This window comes from Electrona antarctica (assembly GCF_951216825.1).
Source record: "Electrona antarctica genome assembly, chromosome: 18".
Classification (NCBI taxonomy): domain Eukaryota; kingdom Metazoa; phylum Chordata; class Actinopteri; order Myctophiformes; family Myctophidae; genus Electrona; species Electrona antarctica.
This window is the reverse complement of record NC_136799.1, coordinates 13,547,282-13,565,171: the sequence shown is the minus strand read 5'-3', so window position 1 is coordinate 13,565,171 and position 17,890 is coordinate 13,547,282. Positions and strand designations below refer to the sequence as shown.

Sequence of the window (17,890 nt, the reverse complement as noted above, 5' to 3'; positions counted from 1 at the left end):
ACGGACACACACACGGACGGAGTGCAAAACATACTCTCTCCCCATGCCTTCGGCCTGGTGGAGATAATAATATGACCATATAATCCTAATAAAAAGATTGTATGCATTTATCATTATAAATACTATGTAGGCCTATGTCTATGATAATTAATGTTTTGGTAATGTATTACACTAATTATTAGCCACACAAACCCTGACTAGTTTGTGTGGAAAGAAGATCCGGTATGCCTACAAAACGATCTGATTGGTCCAAATCTGTACACCCACTCCTGAAGCGTATTATTGGAATGCCGTTGGATGTAAACAAACGTATTTGATCTCGTCTACTTGTCACTAAAAACCATACACAATTTTGGACGTGTTTGAGGGAGACACTTTAGAAGACACTTTAGGAGAAATGTCTGGGACTGCTCGTCTGCGAGGCTGCAGCTGGGTGCATCTCAAACAGCGTGGCGACATGTTTAAACGAGAGTTTGGAACACCAGAACCGCTTCACTGTATATCTCCAACCAAAATAGTTATAAATCTATCAAAAGACGAAAATAAAACGGCATGAGTTTTCCTGATGTCATAAACTGTCAGAATCAGCTTTTGTTGTGTTCGCTTATGTGCTAAAGAGTGACTTTGAGAGCTGTTTCCCCGTTACAATGGAAGTCAATGAGAGCCTATTTTTATTTCTATACTATTAAACTGCACAACGGAGCGAAATAATTCATGGAATGGACTAGTTTGCTCATAACAAGGTAAGAAAACAAACCCTCTTTCTGAGGTCCACACATGCTGTACAGCAAAATATATTTATTGTCACTGCTTAACCATTTTGACCAGCATTGAAAGCTTGACCAGGATCCTTACTTAGTAACCGTCGCTAACGTGGTATTGGCCAAGAACGGGCTTGGGTGGGACTTAGCGAACGGCTAATTGCCATCCAAGGCGTAAGAAGAAATGGCACCCTTTACACATTGGCCTATTATAGCGCCACCAGGAGGCCACAACCTGACCTGCCCTGGTGGAGACCTGTGCCCCGAGGGGCACTTTATCTAGTTGATAGTATCAAGTGAAGATTGACAGGAAAGAGGGAGAGAGAGAAGGGGAGAGACATGCAGCAAAGGCCGTCAAGTACGGGACTCGAACACGCAACGTGCAGGCCAAAGCCTATATGTGGCATGCGCCTGGACCACTTGGCCAGCACCGGGCTCCCCACTCCATCTGTATTTCAAAGTCTTATTTCCTTTTCTTTATCCCTGCCTTCCTCTGTCCTTCTACCCCTCTCTCTCTCTGGACCTCTCTATCAGTCTCTCTTTCCGCCCGCTCTCACAGAAAACATTTGTATTTCCTGCATGCATACGTGTGTGCGTGCGCATGAAGTGTGTGTACAGGGTGTGTGGGCAGAAATAAGCCAACCCACCTCCAGAAACAAGCCAACTCTTAAAGCCAAATCAAGAAAAACAAGCCAAAACAAACACAACTAGAAAAAGTGCCCCTCGGGGCACAGGTCTCCACCAAGCCAGGTGACCATAGAGATTCTGCGTAACGATTTGTGAGATTTTTGGACAGAATCTGAAGGAGTAATATCAAAAAATGTGTTTTACAAAAGTCGGCCTCCTGGTGGCGCTATAAAAGGCAGATGTGGAAAATGCAGGTCAAAGGTTTGTCCTTGGCCTCTAGGGAGTGTGCATGCAACGTTTCACGCAGATCGGTGCAGTTTTAGGTAAAACATGTGAAAAGCTGCCTCATGGTGGCGCTATAACAGGCCATTCTGGAAAATGTGGGGCAGATGTTCATCGTTGGCACCCAGGGAGTGTGTGTGCAAAGTTTGGCATCGGCCGGGTTAACGGTGCCGGAGATTAGCTGGTAACGGACGGACGGAAGGACGGACACACACACGGACGGAGTGCAAAACATACTCTCTCCCCATGCCTTCGGCCTGGTGGAGACAATAATATGACCATATAATCCTAATAAAAAGATTGTATGCATTTATCATTATAAATACTATGTAGGCCTATGTCTATGATAATTAATGTTTTGGTAATGTATTACACTAATTATTAGCCACACAAACCCTGACTAGTTTGTGTGGAAAGAAGATCCGGTATGCCTACAAAACGATCTGATTGGTCCAAATCTGTACACCCACTCCTGAAGCGTATTATTGGAATGCCGTTGGATGTAAACAAACGTATTTGATCTCGTCTACTTGTCACTAAAAACCATACACAATTTTGGACGTGTTTGAGGGAGACACTTTAGAAGACACTTTAGGAGAAATGTCTGGGACTGCTCGTCTGCGAGGCTGCAGCTGGGTGCATCTCAAACAGCGTGGCGACATGTTTAAACGAGAGTTTGGAACACCAGAACCGCTTCACTGTATATCTCCAACCAAAATAGTTATAAATCTATCAAAAGACGAAAATAAAACGGCATGAGTTTTCCTGATGTCATAAACTGTCAGAATCAGCTTTTGTTGTGTTCGCTTATGTGCTAAAGAGTGACTTTGAGAGCTGTTTCCCCGTTACAATGGAAGTCAATGAGAGCCTATTTTTATTTCTATACTATTAAACTGCACAACGGAGCGAAATAATTCATGGAATGGACTAGTTTGCTCATAACAAGGTAAGAAAACAAACCCTCTTTCTGAGGTCCACACATGCTGTACAGCAAAATATATTTATTGTCACTGCTTAACCATTTTGACCAGCATTGAAAGCTTGACCAGGATCCTTACTTAGTAACCGTCGCTAACGTGGTATTGGCCAAGAACGGGCTTGGGTGGGACTTAGCGAACGGCTAATTGCCATCCAAGGCGTAAGAAGAAATGGCACCCTTTACACATTGGCCTATTATAGCGCCACCAGGAGGCCACAACCTGACCTGCCCTGGTGGAGACCTGTGCCCCGAGGGGCACTTTATCTAGTTGATAGTATCAAGTGAAGATTGACAGGAAAGAGGGAGAGAGAGAAGGGGAGAGACATGCAGCAAAGGCCGTCAAGTACGGGACTCGAACACGCAACGTGCAGGCCAAAGCCTATATGTGGCATGCGCCTGGACCACTTGGCCAGCACCGGGCTCCCCACTCCATCTGTATTTCAAAGTCTTATTTCCTTTTCTTTATCCCTGCCTTCCTCTGTCCTTCTACCCCTCTCTCTCTCTGGACCTCTCTATCAGTCTCTCTATCATCCTCTCTTTCCGCCCGCTCTCACAGAAAACATTTGTATTTCCTGCATGCATACGTGTGTGCGTGCGCATGAAGTGTGTGTACAGGGTGTGTGGGCACGGGGTGTGCGTGCGCTGTGATTGACTACGCACAATAATGATGTGTACTTTCTTTCTATAATGTGCGTGCGTGAGTGAGAAGGAGCGTGGTGGCAGTGGGTGCAGTCTCACTCCTGCTCCGCAGCATGACTCACTCTGGCAGCTCCCAGCAGAGAGCCGCAACACACACACACACACACACACACACACACACACACACACACACACACACACACACACACACACACACACACACACACACACACACACACACACACACACACACACACACACACACACACACACACACACACACACACACACACACACACACACACACACACACACACACACACACACACACACACACACACACACACCTCTATAGTAGAAACTAGTAGCTGCAGCATGTACATTATGCAAAACATGACCGAGAACTAGAGCGACATTAGCATGTTATAAATACAGACACACAGTTTCCCACACACGTGCGTGCGCCCGGTGCCCACATAGCCAGGGAAACACACACGCGTGATGGATGTGCCACGTGTGCACATACTGTCCACATATCTGGAAAAGAGATCGGCCTGCTGCGTCTCATATTCTTTCGCGATTGATCCACGGTATTGACCAGTGTCAAGGTGACTGCTGCTACCAGGGTCACCACAGCCACCAGCTACTACACTGACACTGTGTGTGCGCGCATGCCCAATACTGTTGGGTAGGGCTGGGTATCGGTAAAAATAAATATCGATACCGATTTGATACATTGATTTTGATACCTGAACGACACTTTTTCCAATACATTTTTTTTGTATTGTTTTATTTTAGAAAAACTAGCCATGGATTAAACTAAGCAAAAAACTAAATCTGACAACTGAAATCTGTGATGCAGCATGAAATAAATCTGCGCACGCACGCACGATTTTCTGGAGGATTGAACATACATATCGCTAGTTTGACAACTGAGAACTGAGAATCCATCCATGTGCACCATAACGTGGTGTTTCCTGGAATTGCAATGATATTGCTAGTTTGACTACTTCAAATACTCTAAAATAACCAAATAACCGGAAATAGGCGATATCCTATTTTCGGTGCATGCCATGCAGTGTTGATTTCGTCGACTAATACTAAGACGAAAAATGTTCGTCGACTAACTTTTTTCACTGACGAAAACTAAATGGAAACTAAATGCAAACTAAGCTATGGTGACTAAAACTAAGACTAAATATATTAACAATTTCACCAACAAATAAAAACTAGACTAAAATGTTAGGAAGGGACTAGTGGACACTGGACAAGACATCCAGTCACAAGTCATTTTACACTTGGTTGTATGCTGAAAATAGCCGATCTACAAGCTCACAACACTCATTACAATGGCATCAAGGCCCGCCAAAAGATTTTGTTATTGTTACATATACTAGTTCAGCCCTATTATTGCAGACATTTGAAAATCTACAAGCTCACAATGCGATTTTCAAAATATTTTTTGTATACATACATATACTCGTGAAATGTGACATTCTGCACAGTTAAATGAGTAATTTTACTTTTGGCACTTTATGTACATTTTGATACAAATACTTTTGTACTTCTACTCTTAATGTTGAATTCCGGACTTTGACTTGTAACGGAGTACATCTACATTGCAGTAATGATACTTTTACAAGTAAAACATGTGAGTACTTTTTCCACCACTGATAATAATATATACAAGGACATTTGCATTTCCTCCGATGGTTACGTTTTACCCCAGGTCTGTTTGTTCACAAGCCTGATTGTCTGTGCCAGCCAGGTATGTAGCCGTTTAGCAGCGAGCCTATACTGCCAGTGGCCTTGAGGCTGTGGAGCCCGAGCCTCTCACACATTTAATTCATAACACAGTGACTGCAAATGTACAGGTTCATTTGGTTACACTTTGTACCCTTTCCGAGTTCAAGTCAACACTTAGGATTTTACTATAACGGTGCCAGTTCGGAGGGCTGTGCATGCACATCTCTCTCTCTCTCTCTCGTTGTTGAGTCTGTGCGCACACACACACACACACACACACCAGGTGGTATTCTCAGCCTGGAGTCAAGTGGACTATACAGTTGGTGTATATGTGATTGTGTGTGCGTGTGCGTGTGTGTGTGTATACAGCAAGTCCAGAAGGCCGCTGAAATATGCACAGTGCTCCCATGCATAATACATGGAGCACAGCAGTGCACAGGAGAAGCCCACCTCTCTCCATCTCTCCACCACTCCCCTCTCTCCATCTCTCCATCTCTCCACCCCTCCCCTCTCTCCATCTCTCCACCCCTCCCCTCTCCCCTTCCCTGCTCTTTTCCCTTCTCGATCACACGCCGTCTGCTGCTCGCCACCACATATGGTTTTAAATACCAATTGCCGGTCTGGGTCATTGGCAGGTCAGATACCTTGATGGAAGGAGTGAACGAAGGAGGGATAGAGCGAGGCAGGGATGGATGGATGGATGGATGGACGGATGGCAGAAGGAGAGAGGGAATGACGCATGTAGTATTTATGCTTAGTGGAGGAGTAAAGGTTAGGGAAAGCGAGGTAAGGTGAAGAGAGTGAGTAACACACATTATGCTCAACTTATACACTGTTGTTGCGATGGATGAAAATAGCCCGTCCACCAGCTCACAGCACAGTGCATCGTGCCACGATGTTAAGTTCGCAGACTGGCTATTTTCGGCATCATGCAACACCGGCCTGTACGCTGAAGTACAGACTGAGGCTGAAGTTGACTGAGCCTTCAGCCTGACGTTTGGTTTGATCGAAGGCTACTGGGCATTGCTGTTGGAACCTAAGATACTTGGGCCGAGTGTATATAATGATGCCGTGCGACTTTCCACATAAAGATGGGTATAGGAAACTCGACACATGGAAGGTGTGTGTACGTCGGCAGATTGCAGATTGGTCCAGATGGAAAATGGCACCCCTTCTGTGTCATCTTATTGCAAGGGCTCCATTATCCGTCTGCTGTGGAGGCCGGTGTTCCACCGCGTTCCCCCGAAAACGGCACAGACAAAATGTGTTGAATGAAATTAAGATGCAAAAATGTTTGTCGACTACCTATTCTCCCTGTCCAGGTCACTAGGTATTTAATTTAACAAGTTTAGCGAAAAAAGTTACTTTTTTAATGTATTTATAAATGTGTTTACACAGTAGCATAGATGAAAATCTACCAAAATGTCAATGTCAACAATGGGAAAAATAAATAAAGTGGATACTGAAAACCGTCAATTCAAAATAGAGCAGACGGATCATAAATAGGGCTACATCTTTGTGGAAATCGAAGGTGGGAAGCCACTCTGCTTGCTTTAGCGGAGGGTATGTAATTTAACTATTTGAGTGGCATTTTCATGTACATAAATCCTTTGGGTCTACAGGGACGGACGAAGCAGTTGCCGACTTTGACGAAAACCTCTGATATGAAACCAAATCAAAATGTTCAATTTCAAAGCACAAATACTCTATATTTCGTCATTAATCTGCACATGAATGAAAAGTGAATCGTCTTCAAACTCTGCGCGTGTATCGCTTAACGATCAACTTATGCACCAAGTGACGAAAATATGGATAAATCCGCAAACCCATATACGTTTGGAGTACTATGCTGTTCTATGACACGGAGGGGCATGCGTTCCCAACGGGCTGCGTTCCTGACTCTCATTGGTCACGAGGGAGGCACCAGTCTAGTACGTTGGAATATAATGGGCCTTTTACAACAAGTTACGCAGACAGAAATGGAGCCAGAACATGCACGAATGCCAGTACTGAATTATTTTTATTTAAGTAAAAGTACCCTTACCGGCCTGGGCCATGGCTTAATGGTCCAGGCAACTTGGCTGGTAATCCAGTCTGGCAGTGTGCCACGGGTTCAACTCCCGATCCCGACGGCCTTTACTGCATGTCACCCCCCCATCTCTCTCCCCATTTCCTGTCAGCCTACTGTCTGTCCCTCCATAAAAAAAAAATATATATATATATAAAATAAAGGCGAAAGCCAAAAAAAGTACCCTTTAATACCACAAGTAAAGGTCTGGTGTTCACATTTTACTTGAGTAAGAGTATTGGTATCAAAATATGCTCAAAGTACCAAAAGTAACAGCATTCATTATGCAGTGGAGAAGAGATCCAGCAAGACAAGTCATTGTAATGTGTGGCTTTGTGTGCAGGTGTTGCACTCTGAAAAACGCATTTACAATATTTGCCTCTGAGATGTAGTGGAGTAGAAGTAAAGGTAATTGGAAAAATGGAAATACCCCACTAAAGTGAAACAATACCTCAAAATGAATTGTACTATAGTTACTTCACACACACACACACACACACACACACACACACACACACACACACACACACACACACACACACACACACACACACACACACACACACACACACACACACACACACACACACACACACACACACACACACACACACACACACACACACACACACACACACACACACACACACACACACACACACACACACAGAGATGTGACACTTACAATGAGCTGTTTAAGGCCCAGGAAGGACGGGTCCACAGAGCTGGCGGTGAGGACCTGTCTCTTCGTGGCAGCCTGCTCGCCCAGGAAGCGCACCATCAGGTCCTTCACAGCATCGCCCTGCGACGCCACACAAAGACACATTATTCTCAAAGCATCGCCCTACGACGCCACACAAAAGACACACTATTCTCAGCACTATAGCCAGGGTTGTTCCATCTAGTCTGGGGAAGTGACTGTGCCAAGTCACTGCCATCACAATGCATTGCAAGGGAAATGTTTGGCCCCAAAAAATGTACAAAGAATAAAATAAAAAAGTTGAGGATGGATAACAATACGTTCACAAGAAAGAAAACAGGAAGAAAGAAATCATGGCATCATGCTTCTTTCCAAGTTTGTCGTGGGGGGGGGGGGGGGGGGGGCTACTTCGATTCCATGGCTCTTAGCAGCTGTTAAGCAGCAGATGGAAGGATAACTATTAAATCCATAATTCATCAACAATCAAGTTTCATAATGAACAGAGCCACGACCACATCAATCCTGCTGGCGTCCCCATTTTACACGCAAAAAATTAAATAATACAAATAAAAATCAGTGGTTCTCAAACTATTTCGGGCCAAAGATCTGGCTGCAGTGCGGAAGCCCATCTGGAAATGTTTCGTGTCGGGGACAGAGTGGCATTCCGACGAACCGCCATTCCGACGACGTGGCTTTCACATGCGGTTAGAGTTTTCGAGTTTTATTAGGATCCCCATTAGCTGGTGCAAAGCAACAGCTAATCTTCCTGGGGTCCACACAGAACATAAAAACATGACATTCGACAGGAATGACATTACAGGACAATGATATTTAAATAAAATAAAAATATTTGACAAAGTCAATTTCATATCATCATACGGCTTTCTCTGATTCCCCATTTTCTTGGAAGAAAAAGGGTTAGGGTTAGTAATGAGCGAGTCGGAATGGCGGTGCGTCGGAATAGCGGGCTTCAGAATGCCGGTGTGTAACCTTTTGTGCCGATATTTTCCGAAGATTTCCAAAAATAGCAGATGTACAAGCAGCTGTCAGCGTGGCACAAACAAAGTGGCATGCTTGTAGATCTGCTATATTTTTTAACAGCCAACATATAAATGGATAAAGTGATTGTGATGCTACATTGACTACTTTAGTTGAGGACCCCTGGGGCCTGTTGCATCAGTGGCTATTCAAAAACAGCACATAGCTCACATCAAGTCTCTTCACTTTGTGCTGCGCGGTGCAAGCTTGTACATATGCTTCTATTACCTTTCTTCTTTTAAATCTTGAAAGTGTGAGAAGAACTACTGATTCAGATGGTATCTGTAGAATGGGCCTCAGATCTCAGAGCAACAAGCTGACAGTGTGAACCTCAGACCTTACCTGCAGGTTGTCAAACTTGAGGCCGGGCATGGTGAGTCTGTCTCTCTCCACGTACACCGGACTGTACTGCTGCGTGGCCACGGAGATCAGCACTCTCCTGGTCTCCTCGGACGGCAGCCAGGCGTCGTGGCGCCGGTCCGCCTCGTTGAGGCTCAGCGCCGTGGCGAACGGGTCGTCGCTGCCCGAGAACACGGCCTGGAGCTGGTTGAAGGGCTGCGGCGGAGCGGCGGGAGCAGGCTGAGGCGGGGGCGCCGTTTGGGTCTGCGGCGGCGCGGAGCTCGTTTGTGGTGCGGCGGCAGCAGCGGCTTGGGCCTTAATGGGCGCGATCTCGACGGGGGCGGCTGCGCCGAAAAGGGAGCCAGGGGTGGGAGGAGCGGCCCCCGAGTCGGTAAGCCCCCCGGGGGTGGAGAGGGAGGAGGAGGCAGAGGAGAGATGCCGTTCATGGGGGGTGGGGGCCGTGGGAGCAGGGCCGGTAGGGGAGGCGTCTGCATTGGGGTTGGAGACGGAGATGAAGGAGGAGGACGTGGTGAAGGAGTCGAAGAAGTCGGACGCCGGGTTGACATGCCCGTTGTCGGTGAAGAACTTACTGAGGCTGGGGCTGGGCTGACACACCAGCGGGGTGAGCTGCTGCTTGCTGGGGGTCACCGCCTCCTCCGACGGACCCCCGCTGCCGCTCCCCATGCTGAAGCTGGGGGACTTGATGAGGGTGGGCTGGAAGCCGTCGGGCACCAGGGACCTGGGCTGAGTGGCCTGGCTGAATATGGTGCACACCGGCACAGGCTCGTCTTTGGGGCCGCTCCCTCTCGCGGCCGGCGGGGCCAGCGGCGCCGGCGGTTCCTCCTCAGCCGCAGGGCTGGACAGGCTCGGTGTGTCGCACAGAGGAGAGGCCGGGATCAACACAATAGCCTGGTTGACCCTGGAGTCTCCCCACTCCGTCGCGTCGCTCTCCGCTCTCTCCTCGGCAGAGTCGCTCTCCTCCTCCTCTCCCTCTCCCGCCACGCCGAGCTCCGTCACATTCTGTCCAATTTCAGGCTTTCCGTCTTTGTCACCCGAGACACCCGTCCCTCCTGCCTCTCCCCCCTCCTCCTCCTCTCCCCCCTCCAGGGAGTCGATGGGGGCCACGTCGTCCTCCTCGCTGTAGTTGGGAGAGTCCGAGATCATGACGCTCTCCATCATCTGGTCGTTGAGCTTGTCCAGTGGGCTCTCTGACGGCGTGGTGGCCGCCGCGCTGCTGCTGTCGCCCCCCTGGGTGGTGGGGGGTGGCGAAGGAGGAGGAGGGCTCCACCAGGTCGATGCTCTCCTCCTGGAACAGGACGCTGTCGGCCACCGCGGGGGCGGGGCCGGGGGGCTCCAGAGGGGCCGGTGGTGGAGCTGGGGCGGCCTCTGTCGTGAGCTCATCCACCGTGATGTCCAGAGTGACTGGCCGTTGGGCAGGAGCCTCTCCACTATCCATGGTTTTACCTGCTCCTTTCAAAATAAAATAAAATAAATTTGACACTCAAATGCTCACTACACATGTAACCAAATGGCCCTGGTGTGTTCTATACGTACTGTACCAGACAGTTTGAAAAAAATAGTATAACCATTTCATTCAGTGACCACACGCGCACATACAGTATGCCAGTGATGCAAATAGCCTGCATCCTGCATCCTTAGACTCACTAAATTGAGAAAGGACACAATCATGTAACCCTCCGGGGGTCCTGGGATGCAATAGTGTACTGTACTGTACTCTAAAACGTAATTGAAGTAGAACTCATAAAATGTCCCTAGGCTGGGACCCATCTAAAATACCACCGCTGGTCCCAGGACCCATTACATTGAAAACCTATTTACATCACTGTATGGATGCTAATATTGTGTCCATAGGTGACAAGTATTTAGGGAGTGCTTGTTTTACACTGCCGGCTACTACTAGTAGAGCGGGGTGAAGTAGGGCGGGGCTACCAGAAAAACCCATTCTAGCAGCCAGCTCGGTAGCGTGCCTCGCTAGTCATTAGACACCGAACCCACACCCAGCGCCTCCTGGTATAAAATCACGCCGCCGCCCCTATTTTTCCAACAACCGCAGACCCCTTTTGGTGTTTTAAACATTATGTTGTAATTTAGCTATTTAAAAATAGCAGATCTACAAGCTCATAGGGCGCCACCGAGTGGCGTGCTACGAGCTTGTAGGTCTGCTATTTTTGAATAAATAAAAAATAAAAAACTGGAGGATTTCGAAGATTTTTTTAAAATTTTGAGGTCAGGCCTGAATGGGTTAAAGTTAGGCCCCCGTGAAAAATAAAGCCCCCCCATACTGTACATGTTTTTTTTCCCTTTCCTTATGATGATTTCCTGTTTTTATAGAAGTGAATATTTGTACGTCTCAAAATGTTCTGATGGATTGAAAATGCTGGACCCTGTTGTAAACAAGTGTGAGTGCTTAGAGTAACAGTCCAGAGTAACAGTATTTGAATTGACCTGTGCTTGTTTGAAATTCTACATGCTACATACTGTGAAATACAAATTTCAATCAATCAATAGTATTTGAGTTTAGGGTTAAGGTTAGGTTTAGGCATAGATTTTGTGAGGTTAAGGTTAGGATAAGTGTTAGCCCCTACCTCACTGACAACCAATCACAAGCCGATTTTTGAACTCGTCACCTACGGACACTATTCGCGTACAGTATATATGTGCGCGCGCGTGTGTGTGTGTGTGTGTATTAACACTGTTACATACAGGCAATAATACTAAGCCTTTAAATAAATTCCATCAGCATTTGACTGTGTATGCAAATGTCCCTCTCTAGCCTTTTCATTCATTCATTTGATTAAATACTTTATTATACAGAATTGCAAACAGCCAAGCATGTAACCCCAAAAGTCCCGTGGACTTGTTTCCATTGAGGTCCCGTGTATTGAATGCATAGAGGCATTTAAAGACATACAATACAATACTATATTATAGCTAGACATCATCAGCAATAAAACACTATAGTAGCAAAACATTATATGTACATTAAACAGCTATAGTTATGTTCAGCAGTTATTATCTCATGTGACACCATGAAGCTCTCAACTTGATCTCATCACGTGTCAGCCAGCCGTCATTCATGTGAATATAAGGCTATCAATTCATGAGCCAATATCTCTACCGTTATCTGATGCCATGGACCTAAAGCTAACATGTTAGCCTATACTAGAACGTCAAGTTTAGCTCAATGCTCAACCGCTTTCTGCGAAACTATAAACAATGAATAACCCTCAACGGTGCCAGGCAGGCAGGAGTGAGATACCACGCCGTGTTTAAACATCTGTCAAATATAGCACTGATAGAGAGAGACAATTCTTCACAAAACACGATAATGATGATGTGTTTACCTTACCTTTACTAGACTTGACAACTTGACAGCTAAGACGATACTGCTCATGCGCAGAACTACCAGGAACTACATGTAGTCCGTGTTTCCATGTCTGCTTATTGTAAGCGACTATTTGCCTTTGTTTTTCACGTTTTTCAAGTTGCATGTAAAATAGATATTGGTGGGTTGCTGGTTTGGGGGGCTTAATTGTTTATAAACTAGTGTAGTTTAGGCTTATCTGGGCTTGCTTACAGATGTTGTTTAATTAGTGGTTCTCAAACATTGGGTGCACATTTAATGTCAAGGAAAATAATTCATTTTGGCGTGTTTTCATAGACCCAGTTGCTCATTTCTCTCACATATTCTGGCAACCCTTTAGACGTATGGTGTCCGAGGGCGACCAAACAACATGACAGAGACTGCACCGTATGTATTCTTGAAGAGCTCTACGCCAAGGTTCAGACGTAGTGCGCTCGCTGGATATGGACTGCTCCGTCTTTTCACTCTAAAAAGACGTAAATGTTACGTTTTAAGATCGCGGAAGTAACATTCTATCAGTATCTGGACTGTGTTTTGGAGTGATGGAGCTGTAACAGCCAGGCATCAGCAATAACAACAACAGTGGTTTTAACTATACAGTCAAATTATATTTAACACTGCACGTGTGCATTGTAAAGACCGGCAAGTCATGGAGGATGACGCACCTGTCATCTATGGACTCGAGTTTCAGGCACGTATGACTCATTTACTGACAAAGATACAGTATACTAGTGTATAGCACTATTCTAATATCTTCTCATTCTTTCTCTCCTTGCTCTTTTTTGCACTCTTTATTTAATATCATTACGTTTTTGTTTTTATTTTGTATTACTATTCTACTGTTGTTAACTTGTTATTGTCTATAGCCTACTGCATTGTCTGAAAGAAGCCAAAACAAACACAAGTTTTACTCTTATGTACCTGTACACAAGATGTAACAATAAAGTACAACCTTGAACTTTGATATGCTATACTATTGTAATTGTATTCTATTCCTTTTTTTTACTCTACTACTGTACTCTATTCTGGTATTATATTATAGTATATTCATTCTAGTATTATATCCTGTTCTATTCTACTCTGTTTATTATAATGATCTCAGGATAGTCTGGATAGGCATTAGGCACAGATTGACTAGCCTGTATCATTGCTTTATCAACTCTATATACACACAGAGTAACTCTAAGAGGAAACGAATGCAAGCAATATGTACTCTCTCAGAGTTACACTCCTCCTGTCTACATGTCGAAGTGTCCTTGGGCAAGACACTGAACCCCAAATTGCTCCCGATGTGCTGGTTGGTACCTTGCATGGCTTCCGCTGCAATCGGTGTATGAATGTGTGTGTGAATGGGTGAATGTAATGCACAATCTATGTAAAGCGCCTTGGATAAAGGCGCTATATAAATGCACCATTTACCATTTACTTACAAATTAATGGTTGCATTAACACTGAGGCATTTACTGTGTATGTGCGTTGTGCATCTTCTGTTATTAATTAAGCATTAACTGCAATATGGAACTGTAGACTATACTGTATTCATTCATGTTTTAACCATTCTGCAGGCACGAGCACTCACTGCACAGACAGCTGAAACTGATGCCATTCGCTTCCTCGTGGGCACACAGTCGCTAAAGTTTGACAACCAGGTGAGTTGAGAAATAAGGTCCAGAACAGACCTCTAAACTGTCTGAGTTTAGTTATAGATGTGTTCTCTACCTTTTTTCATGTCAAGAGGACCCCCAAAATGATATGTATTAGACCCCCATCTGAAAATAATTATCCTGTGCCAGCAGGAACCTCCAGAATAATTTGTGGGGGGAAAAAATCATCAAAAGACTGAAAAGAGCCAAAGTATAAGATATGCTTAATGTGGTTAAAACTATGGTGATACTATATTAACCCATTTTGGGCGGGAACCCCTTTTGGTGTTAGCATTATGTTATGCTTTAGCTATTGAAAAATAGCAGATCTACAAGCTCATAGCGTGCCACCGAGTGGCGCGCTACGAGCTTGTAGGTCTGCTACATAGAAACATAGCTTTTTCAGAAAACTGTCAGGATGTACTAGAAGACATTTTTAGAATCTGATCTCAGGTAAAAAAAAAAAAACACACATTTTGCTGGGAACCCTCTGGTCCCCCACTTTGAGAACCAGAAGATTATCATTACGGTGGAACAAAAAAGTTATCCGCTGTCCTTTATGTTTTGCTAGTTCTACTTTGTCCTCCATGTGTCAGACAGGTGTTGCAGTGCCTTTGTTTTGCCACGCTGGGCGAGAACGGCTACTGCCTAATGGGAAGTACATGAAGTACCTCCCAGGGAAGTTATGTTGAGGCTTTGCAGATATTTTTACCTTCAGGCATGAAAACCGCATTGAAGTTGGTCGAAAAAGATAGATTCCCAGGGAAGTCCCGGTATCACGGGAATCAATACAGTGGACGTCCCGCCCAACAGACATGCACATTAGGTAGTTACCAGGCTTTTCTCCTTGTCAGATAAGGACAAGCCTGTGAATGAGGCACACACCAGGAGCATTGTAATTGGTTAATGTAGATCCCATTTGCCGGACAGACAGCTTGGGTCGGACTGGCTACATTTCTCTCCACAGTCTTGCGGTGGGGCTGAGATAAAATAATGACATAGTTGACCGATTGGAAAAATATTCCGTAATTGAATTCCTTGGCCTGATGGCTGTGTGCACAATACGTATGATGCTGCTCTGGCCAGTAGTAGGAAGACTAGCTGTGAACAGGCAGACAGAAACACAGACAGGTGACATTGTAAGACCCTCCTCCCTCCTGGCAGACGGTAAAACAATCAATGCAAATACATTATTATTATTATAATTTTTTATGCACACACCTAGGGGTGCAAAATGCGGCCTGTTGTGAGCTTGTACATCAGCAGTTGTTTGCTTTTTATTTTGCTATCAATTAATATTAGATTAATCGGAAAAGTAATTGATAGAAAAATCACAATATGAATGTTTGTTAGAATGGGTTGCTGCTATCCATCCATCCATCTTCAACCACTTATCCGTAGTCGGGTCGTGGGGGCAACAGCTCCACCAGAGTGCTCCAGACTTCTCTCTCTCCAGAGCAACATTAGTGACTTCCTCCTGGGGGATTCCGAGACGTTCCAAGGCCAGTGAGTCGATGTATTTCCTCCAACTGCGCCTTGGTCTGCCCCGGGGTCTCCTCCCAGTGGGACGTGTGTCGAGGACCTACCTAGGGAGGCGCCCGAGAGGCATCCTAACCAGATGCCCGAACCACCTCAGCTGACTCCTTTCCAGGCGAAGGAGCAGCAGTTGCTGCTATACTTATGTTAATTCCATACCAACATGCAGGATTGCTTTCTGGTGTGGTAGTCTCAAACTTGAGTGTACATACGCATAATGAGTCACATTTGTTTGTGTGTAAACACTGCCTTAACAAACAATACATTATTCGTGGAGAATAGTGGATATGAAACCAAACACCCAGGATTGAGTGTGGAGTTTTGGACCACAGCCTGGGTCCGGTAGGAAAGAACAAATTCACACCTGAAATAATATTTTGTGGAGGGTCACTATGTCCTTGTTTAATAAGGGCTTTTATTAAAGGATAGGTTATTCTATTTTAAGTTGAAATGATGTTGCCAAAAACTATATGCATAGACATGGTGGATTGCAAATTAGTGGCAGGGGAAAAGGGTATGACCTCGATCCCACGGGAAGTCTCAGAGTGGACTTATTGACTTCTAAATCTTGTAAAAATGTTACATTTTAGATTTTAGAAAACAATGTCTTCATCTTCTTGTTCCATTGCTGGTATAGGTATAAAACTGTAAACGCAAGCCTTATTCATTATTCAATCATTATTTTGCATGCCATTGTTGAAACAGATGTTTAATGATAAACCGAGTATTTGTCACTTTGGAAGTTGTCAGTTGGCTCTAAGATTAGTTCATACTTAATCAGAACAGATTCTGAGCTGCGCTACTGAATCTGTTGGCAGGGGTATTCAGAATGTGTGAACATTGGTGATTAGTGGAATGAAAACATGAGTGCCCCACTGGGAGAGGAGTGCTGAGGCTGGTTCATACTTTGTTAAAACAAATATAACTTGTAAACTTGGGGTGGTTGTATTTTGTTTCCCTGTATTGAGTCATTTAGATCCTGTCAAAGGTCATATGTCTCACCTACAGTAGACTAGACACAGGATCTGAAACAAATTTTGACCTAATGATCAAGATGCAATTTATCCCCTGAGGAAGCTATTAGCTAAATGGTAAACATTTCACGGGTCACGGGTTCAAATTCAGGCTATAAGAGGAAAGTTGCATGCTGCTTTAAAGTAAAGCCAACCTGGAGAATTGGTTGGCTTTACATTTTAAAATGGCTTTTTCAGCTTCACATTCAAACGTAAATATTAGAAAATAAAATACTGGCAAAAGATATATGGATTATTTTTTATATCGATTCAATGCTGATATAGCATGTTTTAAGTACTGTCTGTTAATATTGGCCAATACCGATATGATGAACACTATGTCATGCATCCATAGTAAAAATCCTTAACTCTGAGAGTTGACAGATGGAACCAAAATTGGTTGCATTTATTTTGTACACTCTCAGAGTGACAAAAGGCTAAATGAACACTGAGGATTTTACTGTGTACTATGAGCCATTACCTGAAAGGCTCCATGCGTGTAAACACAGCGGGTGTTAACTCCCCGACCCATAGCGTATAGCGCTCAGACCTCGCCCCCCCACGCAGTAAACACAATCAACACAAGTGGCGAGCGATGTTTATAGCTCATCGATTCGACAAACAAGCGAAACTTTCACGTTAAGATGTCTCAAAACACGTTCAACTTTTCTTTTTCATTAGCTGGAAATCTATTCTACGCAGTCCCTCCTCTCTGAATGCGGCCCGGGGCCCGCGGTGCGGTAAAACACTGAGGGCCTCAAGGTTTTGATCAGACAATTAATGGCCGTTCCCCTCCCGTTGACTGCGACACTTACGGCACCTCAGGGGGACCGTTAACAGCGATGCGCCGGACAATAACTCCGGCGAGGCACTTCTTTTTACAGGCAGGAGGACAAGGGGATGAGGTGGTGGTGGTGGTGGGAGGGAGAGGAGGGGGAGCACTGGAGCACAAGCATCTTTCAGCCTCTTCAAAGTCAGCGAGGCAGCCATTAACCTTGGCTTGGACCACATCGAGCAAAAAATTATTAGGCAAAGTTATAATTTTATGGCGGTGGGGGAGCCGTGCAAATAAATTCCGGGGGCCGGCGGGACAGGGTAATTGGAGGGAAAGAAGAGGAGGACCCCGGTAATAGG

General features: G+C 45.1%; 2 protein-coding genes across 2 annotated transcripts in view; one reads left to right on the top strand and one right to left on the bottom strand.

The window, feature by feature from the left end:
- The window catches only part of LOC306941784 (trafficking protein particle complex subunit 12-like), a gene marked incomplete at its 3' end in the record, with an annotated part of 40,602 nt that extends 27,938 nt beyond the window's left edge, over window positions 1-12,664 (bottom strand). Inside the window, exons 1-3 of the mRNA XM_079527427.1 lie at window positions 12,550-12,664; window positions 9,183-10,649; window positions 7,788-7,904 (exon numbers count right to left, since the gene is read on the bottom strand). Of these exons, the coding sequence (XP_079383553.1) occupies window positions 7,788-7,904; window positions 9,183-10,649; window positions 12,550-12,594 (1,629 nt within the window). The 5' untranslated portion in view covers window positions 12,595-12,664. The remainder of the gene's footprint in view (window positions 1-7,787; window positions 7,905-9,182; window positions 10,650-12,549) is intronic.
- Window positions 12,665-13,081: 417 nt separating this feature from the next.
- eipr1 (EARP complex and GARP complex interacting protein 1) overlaps window positions 13,082-17,890 on the top strand; it is an 87,934-nt gene continuing 83,125 nt past the window's right edge. Inside the window, exons 1-2 of the mRNA XM_079527638.1 lie at window positions 13,082-13,255; window positions 14,130-14,213. Of these exons, the coding sequence (XP_079383764.1) occupies window positions 13,214-13,255; window positions 14,130-14,213 (126 nt within the window). The 5' untranslated portion in view covers window positions 13,082-13,213. The remainder of the gene's footprint in view (window positions 13,256-14,129; window positions 14,214-17,890) is intronic.